This window comes from Trifolium pratense, linkage group LG5, assembly GCF_020283565.1.
Source record: "Trifolium pratense cultivar HEN17-A07 linkage group LG5, ARS_RC_1.1, whole genome shotgun sequence".
Lineage (NCBI taxonomy): Eukaryota > Viridiplantae > Streptophyta > Magnoliopsida > Fabales > Fabaceae > Trifolium > Trifolium pratense.
Window position 1 is genome coordinate 9,103,212 of NC_060063.1, and position 18,270 is coordinate 9,121,481.

The 18,270-nt window shown below is 31.9% G+C and overlaps 2 protein-coding genes and 1 pseudogene across 2 annotated transcripts; 2 read left to right on the forward strand and 1 right to left on the reverse strand.

Moving 5' to 3' along the window:
* Positions 1-2,731: 2,731 nt before the first annotated feature.
* LOC123885997 (agamous-like MADS-box protein AGL62) lies at positions 2,732-3,250 on the forward strand. Its single transcript, XM_045935338.1, has one exon. The coding sequence runs from the start codon at positions 2,732-2,734 to the stop codon at positions 3,248-3,250; it is 519 nt and encodes a 172-aa protein (XP_045791294.1).
* A 949-nt stretch (positions 3,251-4,199) lies between these two features.
* On the reverse strand, positions 4,200-9,231 carry LOC123884579. Its single transcript, XM_045933704.1, has 6 exons — positions 8,899-9,231; positions 7,689-7,987; positions 6,934-7,585; positions 6,631-6,830; positions 5,834-6,075; positions 4,200-5,586 (listed from the first exon to the last, which is right to left on the reverse strand). The coding sequence occupies exons 2-6, from the start codon at positions 7,958-7,960 to the stop codon at positions 4,643-4,645; spliced, it is 2,310 nt and encodes a 769-aa protein (XP_045789660.1). The 5' UTR covers positions 7,961-7,987; positions 8,899-9,231; the 3' UTR covers positions 4,200-4,642.
* Positions 9,232-10,377: 1,146 nt separating this feature from the next.
* LOC123885998 lies at positions 10,378-16,418 on the forward strand (annotated as a pseudogene).
* The last annotated feature ends 1,852 nt before the right edge of the window (positions 16,419-18,270 follow it).

The following is an 18,270-nucleotide window of genomic DNA, read 5'->3' on the forward strand; positions in this document are numbered from 1 at the left end:
ATACCTAAGAATTCACCTATAAATAAATCTTTATAAAAATCTAAAGTACACATGTAATTTTTTTTCCTTTCCTTATTTATAAAGATTTGATTTTGTTAATTTTTTTTTGTTAAAGAGATTTGGTTTTATTAATTACTACACTATTAATTATTTGTAATTTTTTTAATATTTTAATTATTTCTAATTATATGATTGGTTGTGCCTAGTCATTAATACTTAGGTGATGACTCACCTAAGAATTTCTCCATCAGACAAACTATAAGCCTCTTAATTGAGTAATTTACGAGGCGAATATAGTGGGATTGTGAATTCAAATTAATTTAAGGATGAATTTTTAAAAATAATATAAATCATACAGTAACAAATTTAATAATATAACTAAATTAAGTAACTTTTTTTTATGTTCAAGCAAAACTCACACGTACTATCGTTTGGCCTAGCTTATTTTCAACTTTTTACTCCATAAAAGGAGAAGTCGGGCCAAACAATTTTTTCTAAAAGTACTTGATAAAAAAAGTTGCTTATTTTTTATGTGTAAAATAAATCAATAATGAGCTTTTGGAAAAGTTAATATAATGAACTTTTATTACTCAAAACTAGCTTTTCGGTCCATAGCTACCTTCGAATCCTGCTAAAGGCAATTTATATATTTAAGTGATATTAAGAATTTATGCATTTTTATTGAACATTTTTAATTTTTATGAATTATTATAAATTATTTTCCAAATCACCAAAAGACATGAAGTGCTTCCACCTTTCCTCAAAGGGGATGAAATCCACGGCCAACCATTTATAAAATACATAGGATCTTATATCCTAACAGTTAAAAACCGACAAACTATGTAAATTTAAAGACAAGCAAAAAACCTAATATAACAACCAAACAAACAATTTGAGTTCAAGTGATTAATCGCCTCAAAACGAAGGAGATGCACCATGCACCATTAGTCCAACAAAAATTTAAAATTTAATATGATTCAATTCAATTCAGAGAACACAAATTCAATATTTAAGAATAAAATCAAATAACCAATGATAATAAAATAATAATGGCCAAAACAGGGCACTACAATAAAATTCAATATTCAATATGTTAATGGCCAAAATAGGGCACTACATTAACTTCTTTGCAATCATATTTGTCAAATTTTGCATGTACGTATTCACACTATTTAGCAGCACTGAAAATATAAACATCGAAGAAATTATACATATTAAAAAGATAAATATCATAACATTAAATATATATAAAAGGCTAATGTTAAACGGTGTATTATTTAAGGAAGAGTAAAGAAAGAGTAAATGCTCATGTAACTCACTTACTATTTTACATGAATAGAAGACAAAAAAAATTCATTAATTAAAAAATAAAAAGTAAGAAAGAGAGTGTTCTACAAAGATTGAAAATTAACATACTTGATTCTCTTTATTGTGATGAAATCTTTCCAATAAAATCTTGATTGAGATGAAATCTTTCCAATAAACTTGATACAGAGATTGAAAATTAACAATCTTTCCGTTCTCAAATTAGCCGAAAGCCCTAAATCGTGGGCTCTACTGAGATTGAAAATTTACAATGATTTTTTTAATGGTTACGATGTTTCGCTGCTGCTGCTGCGTGTTTTGATGTTCTGTAGCTGCTGCGTATTTTGATGCTGCGTGTTTTGATGTTTTGTTGTTGCTGCTGCAGTGCGTTTTTGTATTTGCAATCACAGACATTTTTCTGTTTGTGTTGCTGCTATAAACATGTATTAATTCATTTGAATTAATTTTAGGCTGATGTAGCAATTGATGCTATAAACATGTATTAATGCACATGTTTTTGCCTTTTAGTTTTGTTGATATCCAAGAAATAGTAAAAATAATAGTGGGTCTCATGAACATTTATTCTTCCTTAAACAGTGCACTGTTTAATAGCACCCTATATAAAAATATCTATGAATTTGTCGATATTTTAGTCACAAAAAAAAAATTCACACACATAGATAGAGAACCATAATTTGGACTTCTGATCATCACGTTCGGTCTAACAATTTTGATATTTTTTGTAAGTTAAATTAGGACTTATGGATACAGGCATGGTTACTTTACTTGCCTAAAAAAATACTAAAACAAATATATATTTGCCTAAATTTTTAATGATCACTAGTATAAAAAGAATAAAAAGAAAAATCAATTACAATTTTAAAAAGATTTTATTCAAAATTAAAAAGCTTTCATATATATTGTCAAAAAAAAAAAAACGATTCCATATATTACGCAACACCCCTGCCAACTAAGTTAAGTTCACGGGATAAATAGAGTCTTTATTTAACATATAGATCTGAGTAATACTTGCTAAATTTTAATTACTAATACAAAAATAAAATCAAAAGAAAAGAGATGATCAAAATCATATGTTCGATGATCAAAAAAAAAAATCAAAAGAAAAGAAAAATTCAATTACAATTTTAAAAAGATTTTATTCGAAGTTAAAAAAAATTGCATATATTATGCATTTATTACTTGCCAAAATTTTAGGCTGCATGATTCTAAAAAAAAAATATATATTTAGGCTTAGACGATGATTCTGAAAAAAAAATAAATTAGGCTAGACGAGAGAGAACTATATTGTGATTGTGTGTGTATAAAAAAGGAATGGCAGTTGTACATATTGAGAAATACTACACACTTTCTATTTTTTGTATTTTCAGGTTCTTTTTCTCTTTTATTCAATCAAAAGAAAATTTCAATGGCTTTTGAGGGGAACAACGCTGCAAAAAAAGAAAACACACGAAAGAGAAGGATTGATGAAATCAAGAAAGCTGACTTTTCAAAACGCAAACTCGGGCTCTTCAACAAAGTAACAGAGCTCTCTATCTTATGCAAAGCAAAAACTGCACTCATCGTCAGATCGTCCAACAACGATCTGGATGCATGTGGCTATCCCAATTGTGACGCTGTTGTTCAACAGTTTCTAACCGGAAAGGTCATCACGGAGGACTATGACAAAAAGAAGAAAGAGGAGGTTGTGGAAATCCAAAGGCTTGAATATGAGACAATTGTAGATAAACTTATGGAACTCAAGGAAGAGGAGAAAAATTTGGAAGCTATCAATGATGAGGCAGAGAAGAGTGGTTATGGTATTCCTGATTGGTGGAATGGTTCTATTGATGATATGAGTTTAGAATCTCTTGAGGAATTTAAAAGTTCTTTGCAAAAATTGAAGCTTAATTTGAGACTTAATTTAGATGCAAAGAAGTTAATGTAGTGCCCTATTTTGGCCATTAACATATTGAATATTGAATTTTATTGTAGTGCCTTGTTTTGGCCATTATTATTTTATTATCATTGGTTATTTGATTTTATTCTTAAATATTGAATTTGTGTTCTCTGAATTGAATCATATTAAATATTAAATTTTTGTTGGACTAATGGTGCATGGTGCATCTCCTTCGTTTTGAGTCGATTAATCACTTGAACTCAAATTGTTTGTTTGGTTGTTATATTAGGTTTTTTGTTTGTCTTTAAATTTACATAGTTTGTCGGTTTTTAACTGTTAGGATATGAGATCCTATGTATTTTATAAATGGTTGGTCGTGGATTTCATCCCCTTTGAGGAAAGGTGGAAGCACTTCATGTTTTAAATTATTTTAGATTCGTGTAAAAATTTACATAAATAATCTATAATATATAGTGTACTACTAATCAAATGGTAGATTTTATAAAATACTATTAGTTAAAATATTAATTATATATAACTCATTAATTGAAGATAAAATATTGCACACAAAACATTAATATTTGTTTATTATTTTTTTTTATCATATGGAAACAAAAAAAATTGGTCTAAAAAATTTTAAATTAGAATTCATTTTAAGTTTTTTAAAAACGAAATCACCAAACAACTTTAACTTTATTTTTAAAGCACTTATTTTGAACTTTGTTTTAAAGTAGTTTTTTGACCATAAAAAAGTCTGGTCAAACGGTACCTAAGAAGTTGAAAGTTGTGGTTTCAGACCCACGACAAAAATCATATCAAATGTCCAACAACCGTTAACCATTTGAGTTGTGTATTTACCGGACGAGTAGAGCTAAGAATGCTCACTTTAACATTCTATTTCCAACATCCGAATGAGTCCTTAATATAAAAGAATAATTCTACATCCGAATGAACGAGGCCATATATTTACAATGGAATAAGGTCTACATTTATCTAATCAGCTAAAAAATTCGTTACTTCATAAAAAGAATTGAATACAATTAATTAATTTCACATTACCATTTGTCATTTTGTAGACAAAGAAGAATCTGAAGGGAACATCCAATTCAACTATTGTTATGATAATGTTCGAGTGCACCAACAGCTTCATGTGCCTCTAATAACCTCAACATACCAAAATTATATTTAGAATTAATTAGACATATAATAATGATTGAGAGTAGGATATTTTAAAGGAAATAATCCCTATTGACACTCATAATCATATATGTATTTGATCCAAAGTTCATTAACATCCTCTTTAATTGTTCCTGCATTTCAATCATGACAATTGCAACTTGCTCAACTGCCATGGATGTTGAAGGGGAGCTCAAGTGTCTATCAGCATCCTTCATGCAAGACATAGCTTCGGAATCACCGTTGAAACCATTCTGAAGCATTTCACGATGCCTCATCAACAGTCTCATCAATAGAGTACAATCCAGAAGAGGGAACACAAATCGATGATGGGTCAACGTCCATGTCGGCTTGAAAACTTTCCTCTCCAGCAATCTCAAATGGTTTTCCATTTCTAGTATTGCCATGATCCACACCCTGACCAGTGATATTACTCGTTCCACACACAGCAAGCCCATCACCATTCCGAGATAAAATATCATTGACGACATTCCTCTCACAAACTAAGGCTTGATCTTGGGTAGCTGAAACTACCCTGGAGCTCTCCGGATGGATATCTATAACAATCCGTTTCTCATTAGGTTCCACAGCAGTCTGGATACTTTCTTTATTGAGTAGCGTATTTAACTGTTTCTGAACTGAAACTGCCAACGACACGGCATGATCGCGAATTAAAGAATCAAAAGGTGGGCAATGCAGCATGGTATTTAGCGCCTGGCGATACTGCAATAAGCTGATAGACGATAGAACGGAGCCTCTACTTCGGCAGATGCTAAGAACTTTCAAGATATGCTCACAGAGGTTGCCATCTTTTGCCCAACAACAATCACAGATGCTCAGCATTGAACCAGGGTTCGAAACAATATAAGATTTATCTTGCTCATCTTCGTCATCCACCTTAGCACACCCATCTTCCATTAAGACATTGGTATCTGGAATCTTCAGTGCTTTGCGCCATGATGTCAAACCACTCATCCATTCGTTTTTCCAATATCGTGCAAAATCATCTTTATCCGAGCATTCATCAAGCCAAAAATAAGAATGGACTTTTGTACCTAGCTTGTCAACCAGCCAATCAGCACGCTGATAAACATTGATGTCTTTCTCATTCAACAACCTGATCTTCAGTTGGTTATGGTACAACTCGATTGCTGCACAAGATTCCTGGCTAGAAAGCGGAAGCGTTCTAAGTGCATCAACCCATGCTCCTGCACCAAAGGGGAAAATAAGTCCAATGTACATAATTTCCAATAAAGACTTCATGTCATTGAATGAACAGACAAACACTCAGGAGCAAATATTATTATACAAGTTATGCAAAGTAAAGGCAACAGTAACACAAATAGTTAACAAGTATAAACTATTAATAATTTTATATCAATTTAAGTCTACAATAGAAAAACAATATTAAATATTTATTTAAAATGAAAATAAGTATAGAAAGATTTTACTCACCCATTCTAGGATACCAAGTGGCTTTGAAATAGTCCATAAATTTGGATTCATCAATGAAGTCCTCCACAAAATCTTCAAAGAGTGACATGGTTCCCTGACTGCGAGAAATTTTATCCATTATACATCCAAGCCGTCTTGATATCTTTATTTGCATACCAGTTTCCAAACGCTTTGTGATATTTTTATGCCATAAATGTCGAACCCGCCAGAAACTTATTAATACTGAGCACTGAAAGACTTCCCTGAGAAATATATGGAATATAAATACTTGTCAATCAATAAATTGGGACAAATTGAATTCCATTAAGTGATATAGAAAAGCACAAAGTCTCATAGTTCAGAATGTCAAATATATAGCTATATTAAATTTTGACCAAGGCATCAACATTGTCATAGAAGAAAAGTAGAAAACAAAGCAGCACAATATCTCATGACCTGATCAAATCAAGGTCAAAACTATACTATTTCTTTATCAAATTCACCCGTCCTTTGCACTTAGTAATGTATAGTTTAATTGTCAAAAACAAAATAAAGTAATGTATAGTTTAGGTTCAATTTTTTAATAATAAGCCTCAAGGGGAAAAAATGAAATGCTTGATTTTGGGAATGAGAAAAAATCAGAGTACAGGAAGAAGTCACTAGATAATCTAAACCAAGAAGAACCTACATTTAAAATACTAAGCACATTCCATTTCAACCATCTTTTTTAACAAAACTATATGCAAAAGATTCAAATTTTATAAATAGGCACCATTCATTAATGAAATTATCTAACTTAATTGATATATTGAACCCACCTGATTGCTTGGACATCATACTGTGGATCGTCTACTACGAAACCAGCCAGCTTCCAAGTAGGATCTTTTGTGTGAACTCTATTATAAAGAGCCCTCATCCATCGATGTGCATCCAAACAGGAAAACTTCGGTGTTATTATCCAAGCTACAGGAATGGCCTTCTTGTCTGAGTTGAATACTAGAAGACTATGAACAGGGTACTGCATAAATTACCAATGTGCTTGATGTTAGTTTTTTTTAAAACTCAATGGAAATTATATGTTTCTGGTTACTAAAATTCAAGTGAGAAAGTCACTAACAGACCTTTAATTTATTTGTACCAAATCTTGAATCAGATGCAACCAAACCACGGTTCCCAAACCTAATCATTTGTTGCAATTGCCACTCAGTTTGAAAGCCTAGAACGAATGGATCTGTATCAGAAAAATCTTCATAGAAGAAAACATTACTCTGGTGGTTTTCAACCCACATGCTGATACTAACAGAATCATCAGCATCTAGCTCATATGTAGAACGACGGATTGCCCTCTCTTGTCGTCGAACATAACGGTGAGTCAAGAGGTCATCGCGGTTACATGGACCACCTTGTTTCTTAACTGATTCATTGTGCCTCTCCATAATGGTCTCCACTGACACTCCGACATATAGAAGAGATAAAACCCGAAGTCGGAGATCTTCTGAAATATATGGGGCAAACGCAGCACGTGTTCCAGCAGCCTTTTTATCCTGTGGTCCGTGGCACGGCAAACCTGTTTTATCCACATGCTTATCATTGTTATATATAATCAGGGCAACCGAAGGTTCAGCTATGAGGCGTTTCACAATGAAGCGACAGGTGCAACCTCTCTTGGTATTTGGTCGACCAGCATTTTTCTTCTTTGATACATATGTAGTACGACTTGGTCGTACAACTCCACCTTTTCTATGATCATCAGGACCAAAGGAACACCAATACCTACATGGAAATGGAATAAAAATCTACACTTCAACGGTATACAAAAATGAGATGATCGAATAATAGATACCATCAAATGTGACATAAAGCATTTACAACTTACAAAATATACTCTAGTATGCCATCAACCTTTTGCTTTAAAGGCGTTGATTGAGAACGTCGACGCCTTGCTTCAACATGAAATTTTGTAGGACATTCTTTATTATTAGATTCACCCCTGACAAAATCATCAACTCTGGCATATGGGATTAGAGCAACTCTATCTAATTTATCATGCCAACCTTCGACTTTTGACCAAACTAATTCATCAGAAGAAATTTCCAAGGAGGGAGGATTTTGTACCGGAAGAGATAGGATTGCATCCCATCTGGCCATTGTGGATGAACGCTAAATGGAATTTTCCTGTATAATATTTAAAATGTGTTACCAATTGATTTAGCATTATTTTTATGGTGGTGGAATCTCCAAAGAATCCACAAGCAAAATTGAGGACAATGTAAATTTGTAATGGCGACACTATTTTGATGAACTCAAACTACCAAAAACCCAACTTACAAAGGACGCACAATTTGAGGAAAACTCAATCAAATGATTTCATAGCAACAAATATTTTTTCAAGGAAAGCAAGGACATCTATTAAGAGTCCCACATTGGATGAGAGACAACCTGGAGATATGTTTATAAGTGGGGACAACGGGTCTTAGAACATAATTGAGGCCCTGATACCATCTTAGAACATTGGGTTAGGCCTAACTCAACTCTACAAAACCATCTTGTAAAGTGAGGTTTGCACTCACTTATAAATCCATGTTCACGTCATCACTCCTTCAATGTGGGACTCTTAGGACATAATTGAGGTCTAACGGGTTCAACTAAAAGCATCGGAAGAACCTTCTCGAATCGAATCACCAATGAACACACACAACCAAACCTTAATCCTCTCTCTCTCTCTCTCTCTCTCTCTCTCTCTCTCTCTCTCTCTCTCTCTCTCTCTATATATATATATATATATATATATATATATATATATATATATATATATATATATATATATATCAAATACCAAAACTAGAAATTAGTTATTATATTTATCATTCAACTCGTTTATTTTTGTTTGAACTTCAAAAATGCTACAATTATCAAATAACAGTACCAACAAAATCCAAAATCAAAAACACTAAAACAACAATTAATCCTCAATATAGAACAATTCAAACAGATTCCAATTCAAACAAACAAAAGGTATAAACGAGAGGGTTATAATGGTGAGAAAGGGAAAGTTGATCGGAGGAACAATGGAAGAAGCTACAAACCGGAGTTAGTGGTGGCGGCGATTGCGAGCAAGACAGTAGAGTGCGGCGAGTGCGGCGGCGGCGGGAATAAAATAAGGCGGCGGAGAAAGGAAATCAGTCTGCCTTTGCTTCTTTCGTTTCAAAAAATAATAAATAATAAACAAAAAAAAAAAAGTGATATTGGGGGATGTTTGGTATCCAGTTAAGAAGAATAATCAATTTTTCGCTAAAATCGATTCTACCTGACGTCAATTAATTTTGTGGATTTTTTTTTTTTTTTTGACGCAGTTAGTTTTTCCTAATTAGGATTGGAAGTACTGTGTGTTTTTGACTGCTTACTTCACACGTTGTATTGAGAATTTTTTTAGAGAATTTTTTTCGAACAACCCACTCTAATTCGCGCTCCAAATATTATTCAATTTAAGTAACCAGCGTTGTAAAAACGCAAAAAATTTTAAGGAGAAAAATATTGTTCACAATGTATCATGCACACGCGCGGTGTTTGTATTTTAAAATGTGAATTTGATCGGTCGTCAAAAATTTGAATGTTGGTCATAGTCAAATAATCTTGGACAATGGTCACAACACATTTTTTGTCATTGTATTTCCAATATGCATGACATTATTAGTTCAAGCCCTCACTACTTTCTCCTTCACCGGCCCTAATATAGCACTATCGACATATTCAACAAAAATCGAAAAATTTTACACATTCATCTCGTAACATACAAAGGGAATCAAGACATATATATTTCCTCAAATTAAACTCCAGTATGGTCGACGAAGTGTCCATAACATTTATCCACAATTCGGATGGTTTCATCTCTTGATTTTCATCCCTAGATTTGAGACCTTTCATTTTACATTTCACTTTGCAATTTTTGTGGTACATATTTCACTTTGCATTTTACTTTGATGTTCTTGTAGTTGTAGATATAAAATTGGGACATTATAAAGGTGGACTTAAAAAAACTGTGTCAACTACATCAGAGTAAGAGTTTAAAGATCATAGATAAAATTAAGGGTTAAATATGTTTTAATCCTTACATTTTGCCTTATAGTCAAGAATAGTACCTACATTTTTTTCTAGTGAAAAGAAGTCCTACAATTTTTTCTATTATCAAAATTGGTATCTTCCGTTAATTTTACAAATGGGATGTTGACGTCAGATTATTAAAAACAAGGGTTAAATATGTTTATAGTCTCTACATTTTGCTCTATATTTAAGAATAGTCCCTATATTTTTAAAACTGTGTAAAAAACCTATAATTTATTTTGTTACTGAATTTGGCCTCGAATGTTAAATTTACGAACAGAATACTTATGTGACAATTGTGGCCCTATTTTTTGTGTTAAAAAAAGAAAAAAAATCAAAACTTAAAAAAATCAGGAATAATTATTAATTGAAATAAATATTTCTTTGTGCAAGGCCACAACAAGATTCAACTTACCACCGCCCTCACTTGCAAGATTCACCTTATCACCATCTTCACTTCTCCTATGTCATCATCGCCACTTCTTTCAGCAACAAGCCGCATCAATTCTTTTAACAACGCCACCACCGCAACACAATCGAAAGCTGATGTATGTAACATACATAACATCTATTTAAAAGTAATTTAAAGGTATACTCCCGCAAATCCTAATTTTAAGCGAAATTTTAGAGATCTTTATTTATTTTTTTAATCATATTGGTCTCGTTTATAATTTTTTTTGAAAAACTGCAACCTTTGATGTAAATTTTTCTTTTTTTTTTTCATTTTAATTTTACTTATGCATCAATGTCATAATTTATATTGGATGTCTGACTTTTCTCACTATAGATTTGGAGGAGATTCATTGCTGGCTGAGCTGCGCGCTATTTAGATTGGACTTGAATTTTGTTGCAATAATAAAGGTTATAATAACACTGTTTTAACTCAAATTTTTTTAAAAGAATTTTATATTTAGTAACAGATATAAGTACTAATTTAGCCCATAAAAAAAATATAGTCCTTGTTTTCTAATTTTGTCTTTAATTACTACTATTTTTGTCACTCCAAAGGTGTATATTTCAACATGCGCACAATATAGAAAAAAAGTAGTCACATATGCTCACATTCTTTAGGCTCTGTTTGGATTGATGGTACAGAACGGAATGGAATATAATGGAATGGAGTGGAGCGGGATAGAATGGAACACAAATTCCATTCCACTGTTTGGATATTCAACGATGGAATGGAATAAAATTACCACTTCATCGTTCGGGAAGTGAACGGAATGAAATAAATTATAACATTTTTATTCCAATTTTACCTTTATTTTAAAACATTAAACTATATGCAATAATTTCAATTCACTCAAACTAAACCAATAAAAAAGACTCAAATACTAAAAACACATAATATATGAGCACCATAAGCAAACCACCATAATCAATTAACAATCAATTAACAAAGACAAATATTGAAGAAGAGGTTTCACAACAAACTGGCTTTTGGACTTTTTTTCATATGAATTTGCTAACTGATATCCAAGAATTATGTTATCATCTCAGTTAATTGGAATAAACAAAGCAACTTACTTACTTTAAGATTTTTTGTTCTCATAATCAATGGAATATGCCCTTTGATGAAGAAGAACAATAACAACAACCAAACATAGAATTGGAAAAACAGAATCTGCATATGTAAAGTAAATGGAAAATGCATCACAACCAGAAACATGCATGACAATTTTTTTAAAAAAAATAAAAGAACAATCTATTTTTATTTTTTAGGCAAACAACGATTAATAAAAAATGGCATATTTTATTGGACAAAGAAAAATTAGCAGTCAGCACACAAAAGAAGAAGTGAGATAGAGAGTTTTGTGAAGAAGAAGAGAGGTATGAGTTTCTCGTGTGATATGGTATTTGGGAAGAGGAAGAGAAAAATAAAATAAGGGTAAAAGAGTAATATTTAAAATATGAAGTTTCATTCCATTGGATACACCCCAAATTGGGGGGAATGAAAAATTGAATGATTTGGTGGTATGGAATGGAATTGGTTCCATTGGGTTCCATTCCATTCCATTAATTTTTTGCAAATCCAAACAATGGAATGTTATTATTTACCACTTCATTCCATTTCATTCCACCACATACCACGAATCCAAACATAGAGAAAGGTATAGAAAAAGTAGAAAGAGAGCCTTAAAACTACAATTAATTCTAAAGTAAGCTTATCATCATCTCTTTACAATTTATCTTTGTTCATGGAAAACATGCAAATGCAGAGAAACAACCAATCAAATTAAATTCAAAAGAGTACAAAGGAATAAAGCATCATTAAAGACAGAAGGAAACAGATACAACTACTTTCACTTGTACTATATATGTATGAGAAATCAAAAGTCAAAACCAAAACCTTAGTTTTACACATTACTACATTGTAAACTAAATTTATGTAAATTATGAGATTCTCAACCTTAGTTGTACTTGTACTTTTTTTTTTTTTTGAATAGCAAAGAAATTTATTAATAACCCACTAATCTTGGCACAAGAAGAACCAAGAAAGGGAAACAAAAAAAATAAATACAAACAAAGAGAACAATGGGATTAAACTCAAACACAAGAGATTAAGCACCAACCCCTCCAAAGCAAGAAAAACAAAACTACCAAACCCCAAAAGAGCACGAACATCAAAAGAACTTCATCTATTAAAACAAATATCAGGTTCCCATTTCCATTCATAAAAGAGACTTGGGACTATTTTCAATCTCTCCACACTCCATTTCCAAGAGATGACTTTCACTTCCTCCACAACCTCCAAAGGCTCTAACACAACATTATTAAAAATGTTATTATTCCGCGCATTCCAAATCGTCCAAAGGACCGAATGTCATACCAACCTAAAACATTTTCTAGACTTTTTTGTTGCGGCCGCCTCACTTAAACAATCATAGAGATGGAAAAAGTTTAAAGGCATCACAATCACCACCCCTAACCACTTAAAAATCTCATACCAAACAAAATGTGCCACTTTACAATGAAGGAATAAGAGACTCGCGGATTCCGGACAACCATCACACCAAACACAATTAGTTCCCGTTACTTGTTGAATAATACCTCTCAAAATAAGATTTTCTTTCGTCGGGACACAATCGTGAAGAAGTTGCCAAGAGAAAGCTAGCACCTTCGAAGGGGCCGGACTATCCCAAATACTTTTAAAAATCTTCAATTCAAAGGGGCTAAGATTTGGTCCCGGAACAATCTCCCTAAGAAGCGCTTCATAAGCGGACTTCACCGTAAAGCACCCTTCCGGATTACAAGACCACCACCACTTATCCTCCTCTTGGGAAAGTGTCACATTTTGAAGAATACCCAAAAGTTGCGCCACACTTTCCTCCTTCCCATTGGAAGAGAGTTCTTCTCCACGGCAAAAACCACCTAGGGCCCTCTCCCTCCACCCACTCCACCACATCTCTAACATTTGTACTTGTACTATTGGTGATACTACAAGTACAAGAAACCACTTCCTTCAATGAACACATTAAACTTTCTCATTTCATGAAAAAAACTATTAAGCATAATTTGGATATTCCTTTGTCCCAACCACCCTCTCCTTCTCCATCATCATCTTCATCTTCACACACAAAAAGGGTATGTGACAAATCAATAAAAATTAGATTTTTATTTCATTTTTTAATTTTTCTAGCATTTGTTTTTATTTAGATACACTAGTGTTGGTGACCTATGTTATTTTCTTTTTTAGAGTTTGAACTTAAAACATTTCGATGTTTCTCAACTCTTCAACTAAGTTGACTATTTATGACTTTGACGGTATTCATATTTTTTATATTGTCAATCAATAATAACTGTCAGATACGATTAGTTGTGATTGATCGACAGCATAATTTCTTTTACAAGATAGTGTATCAAAATTTAAAAAATTAAAAATTATAAAACATTTACAATTCATTAATTCTTTGCATATGGTTTTGGTTTTAGAGTGGTAGAGTAGTGTACCCAATAGAGTATGGTGCAGACCCAACAGGGGAAAATGAAAGCAGTGATGCCATTATGAAAGCTATAGAAGATGCATTTGAGATGGATAATAGAGGACTTGAATTGTTGCCAGGAATTAGAGACCTTGGTGGTGTTATCATTGATTTTCAAGGTGGAAACTATAAAATAAGCAAACCTATTACATTTCCTTCCTGTGCTGGTAATCTTGTGGTATAATAATCTTTCTCCTAATTTATTTCTTTCTTTGTCCACTTTTCCTACTTTAATTTATGCACTTTGTTGATCCCTTATTTTGTTATATAAAATTAGCTTTTTCCTTAAAATAATAGTAACTTTAATATAAGCTACTATAAGTTTGGTCAGGTGATGAGGGGCTTCAGTAGTATATTAAAGGTGATATGTTCGATCTATTGTAAAAAAAAAAGTAACTTTATTATATTTTTTATGGATATATATGACAGTTGTCATTCTCCATTATTTTTTATTTAAATTTAATTTTTTCATTATTTGGTACAATTTTATTTTACTCTACAACTTGAATTATGTATGATCACTATTGGTTTTTTTTTTTTTACAAAATGTGTTTATGACATGTGTAAATATTTTTTCTCTCTTTTAGTTTTCTGCTCAAGTACTACTAGTACTAATATATTTATGTTTTTTCTCCGGTAGCTAGACTCTCACATTATATTATATGTGTGAAGGAATAGGTAATTCGGAATTCAAACATCTGTCCTTCAATAATAATATATCTCTAATAACTATATACTGAATTAACTTTACGAAACATATATACTCCCTCCGGTCACATTTATAACTAAAAAACATTTCAAATTTTGGTCACTATTATAAGCAAAAAATAGGTAATTTTAAACTAATTAATATTATTATTCCTAATATACCCTTATTTAATTCTAATGTTTTTAGGCATTTATTTCAATTTTACACTTTTTTCACTTTTCTAATGTTTTGCTTTTTTTTCTAATCCTATTAGGAGTATGTTGTTTTAATTGGCGCCAAAAATGTTCATGAATTGAATATGATGGTACTACTACAGAGCCTGTAACTAGAAGTTACTACTAGTACTAGGAAAACCCAACATCATAAATGTAAGTCTTACTCTCAACCTCTGAAAATTTTGAACTCACTATCACCAACAACTTGTGTTAGAAATCCCTTGACTTTAGAACACCAAAACCTTGACCAAAATGTCTGTCTAGCAATTTGTATTGGAGAAATGAACACATCTAAGAATTTTTAATTTAATCTTGTATACATACTTCACTCATCCGGATTTCGGACCCATAGTAAGTGTAGGGTGGACTATGGCATCGGACCTTAAAATTTTGGGACCATAAAATAATAGTTATATATTGTGACTGTTCATAAAATAGTAACAAATTTGTATGAGTAATTTAGTGGTAGAATATGATGTTTGTGTGTGTAAAGTTGTTGGTTCAATTTTCCTCATATGTATTGTTATCCATCCATCTTCTTAACTTGTACATGAAATGATTGAAGGTAAAAGGAGGAACCTTAAGAGCTTCTGATACATTTCCAACTAATAGATACCTTGTTGAATTATGTGCATCAAATTCCAAAATGTTCCAAAATGCAACCAACAACAAATTACTTCAACAAACAATAGGAATTTACTATGAAGACATAACATTTAGAGGAATCCTCTTCGATTCGAGTTACCTATGCGGAGGCCTATTCATCGTCGATTCAGCAAGAATCAGAATCAACAATTGTTTCTTCCTCCATTTCGCCACCGAAGGAATTAAAGTTCAAAGCGGCCATGAAACCTTCATATCAAACTGTTTCTTGGACAACACTCAACAGTCGGTTGAGACAAAGGCGAAAGACAATTCTCGGGAACCGCAATTGAACTTTCTAGCAATGACAATGCAATCACCGATGTCGCGATTTTCTCCGCAGCCATTGGAATTATTGTTAGGGGACAAGCGAACATGATCACTGGTGTGCATTGTTATAACAAAGCAACAGGTTTCGGAGGAATCGGTATTTTGTTGAAATTATCAGGAAATTCACAAACTAGAATTGATAATTGTTACATGGATTATAATTCTATAGTTATGGAAGATCCTATTCAAGTTCATGTTACCAATGGATTTTTCTTAGGGGATGCTAATATTGTTTTGAAGTCAATTAAAGGGAAAATTTATGGTTTAAATATTGTTAACAATATGTTTATAGTGGAAATCCTAATAATAGTGTTCCAATAGTGGCATTAGATGGTAAATTTAGCAACATTGATCAAGTGGTGATTGATAGGAACAATGTGATTGGTATGAGATTGAGATCAACAATTGGAAAGTTGAATGTGGATGGTAATGGCACAAAATGGGTGGCAGATTTTTCAAATGTTTTGGTGTTTCCTAATAGGATTAATCATTTTCAATATTCATTTTATATATTAGAGGGACCAAAGTTTGTTACACATTTAGTGAGTAATGTGTCAAATAATGTTGTAGTTGTGGAAAGTGAGAAACCAGTTTATGGTATTGTTTCTTTCTTTGTTGAACAATGAGTTATCTCATGGATATATTTAAGCTTTGTCTTTTGTCTTTTTTTGATAAATTAAATTGTGGTTTTATATAAAGGAAATCTTATATACATTCATTGGCATTGCCATATGGATTTTTGAATTTGTTCTATATTTCTATTTGATTTTATTTTTTCCATGCTAGAATATGTAAAATTGTATAATTTTTTTTTTGTTGAGTATGGTAATCGAATCATCGATCTTCTTACCATTCTACCTCAACCACCAAGCCAACATTTTTTTTCTCTCGATAAATATACATTTATTAATAGCGTTTAGTTGAATATCACTATATGCAAACTTTATGTATCTTCTATGAAGGGTTGCAAAGAGCACGCATTAACATTTACTAGAAAACTAAATCGGCACGAAATTGAGACTGGAACTCGAGCAACTAAGCGCGAAATTGGCACCAAAGAAAACCTCTTCACTAAGACTCAATCCACTAAAATCCAATTTTGAAACTACATCATATGGTAAGTAATATACTAATATGTAAAGGCACCAAAAAGCTTCATGCAACCAATTCCTTTGAGTTTTGGCTCCAATAAAACAATGTTTTGTGCCCAAAACATACACAAAAACTACAGTCTTGTTGTGCCTAGACACTATGATGACAAATTTTGCTCTTTAGGCCTCTAAGTTACTTCCAGACCCCCCAAAATTCCATTTTTATCCCTAAATTTTTGTTTGGAAGTTATGTTCCGAAATTAATGTTGGTTTCGGATTTTATCTTCCGAAAGAGAGTATAAACCAGCACTCTTTAATTTTTGGAACTACACGATAAGGATCATCATTTTCACCATCAGCCTTACACTTCCTCTTCAGTTCTCTCTCTTTCCCTCTCTTCTTCATGCTCTCATCCATCCATTTTTGTCGGTTCTTTATGATATATTGCAAAATTAAGAATCAGCAGACTTTGAAACTTAGCAAGACAGGTGGAGATTAAATCACAGAGTTATTAGGTATTTATGGTACTTATTAGGTACTACCATTGGAGTACTACCCATAGATGAAGGATATTTTGATAATGTACTTTTGAAAAATAAAAAAATTATTAGAAAGAAGTATATATATATATATATATATATATGATATTTGACTGCAATATTAATTTTTAACATATTATGTATTATATTTTACATCAAATATATTATTTTATCATGTATTTATAATATTAATATTTAATTAAATAAAATTTAATTTGTAATTTGGATATCCAAAAACCGATGCAAATTAAACCGCACAAAATTGGATCGGATTGGATCGGATTTTTTTTAATTAGTCATCCAAAACCGAACCGAACCGCGAGTAATTTTAACTTTGGATCGGATGGATTTTTGCCACAAAACCGATCCAAACCGAACCGCGAGCACCCCTACTCCATTGGAGGGGTTGAGTACATATTATGTACTATTATTAAAAAATAATAAATTAGTAATGTGTTTATGTGGGACCCATTTAAATACTCAAAGATGGAGTTCTCCATTGTGGATACTTTAATGTAGAAGAATTTAATTTTCCAAGAGTAAGTTTATGTTTTCAAACGTTTGGGCATTTGACGCTAAACCATTATTCGGGCCGAAAGCGATATTAATGACATCATTTTATATCATTTCGCTATCTGAATTTTAAATTTTACCAAACACTTCAATTAACTTATCAGTTATAAGTTATCATTCATCGATTAGCTATCAGTTAGTTTATCAATCATATGCTATTTTTACATACGGAGGTATACTTGAATTGATTATTAAGCATAATTTGTCTGTAATTTTAATTTATGATTATTAAATGTTTTCTACTTGTATACTTTTAATCTGATGATATGTTTTTT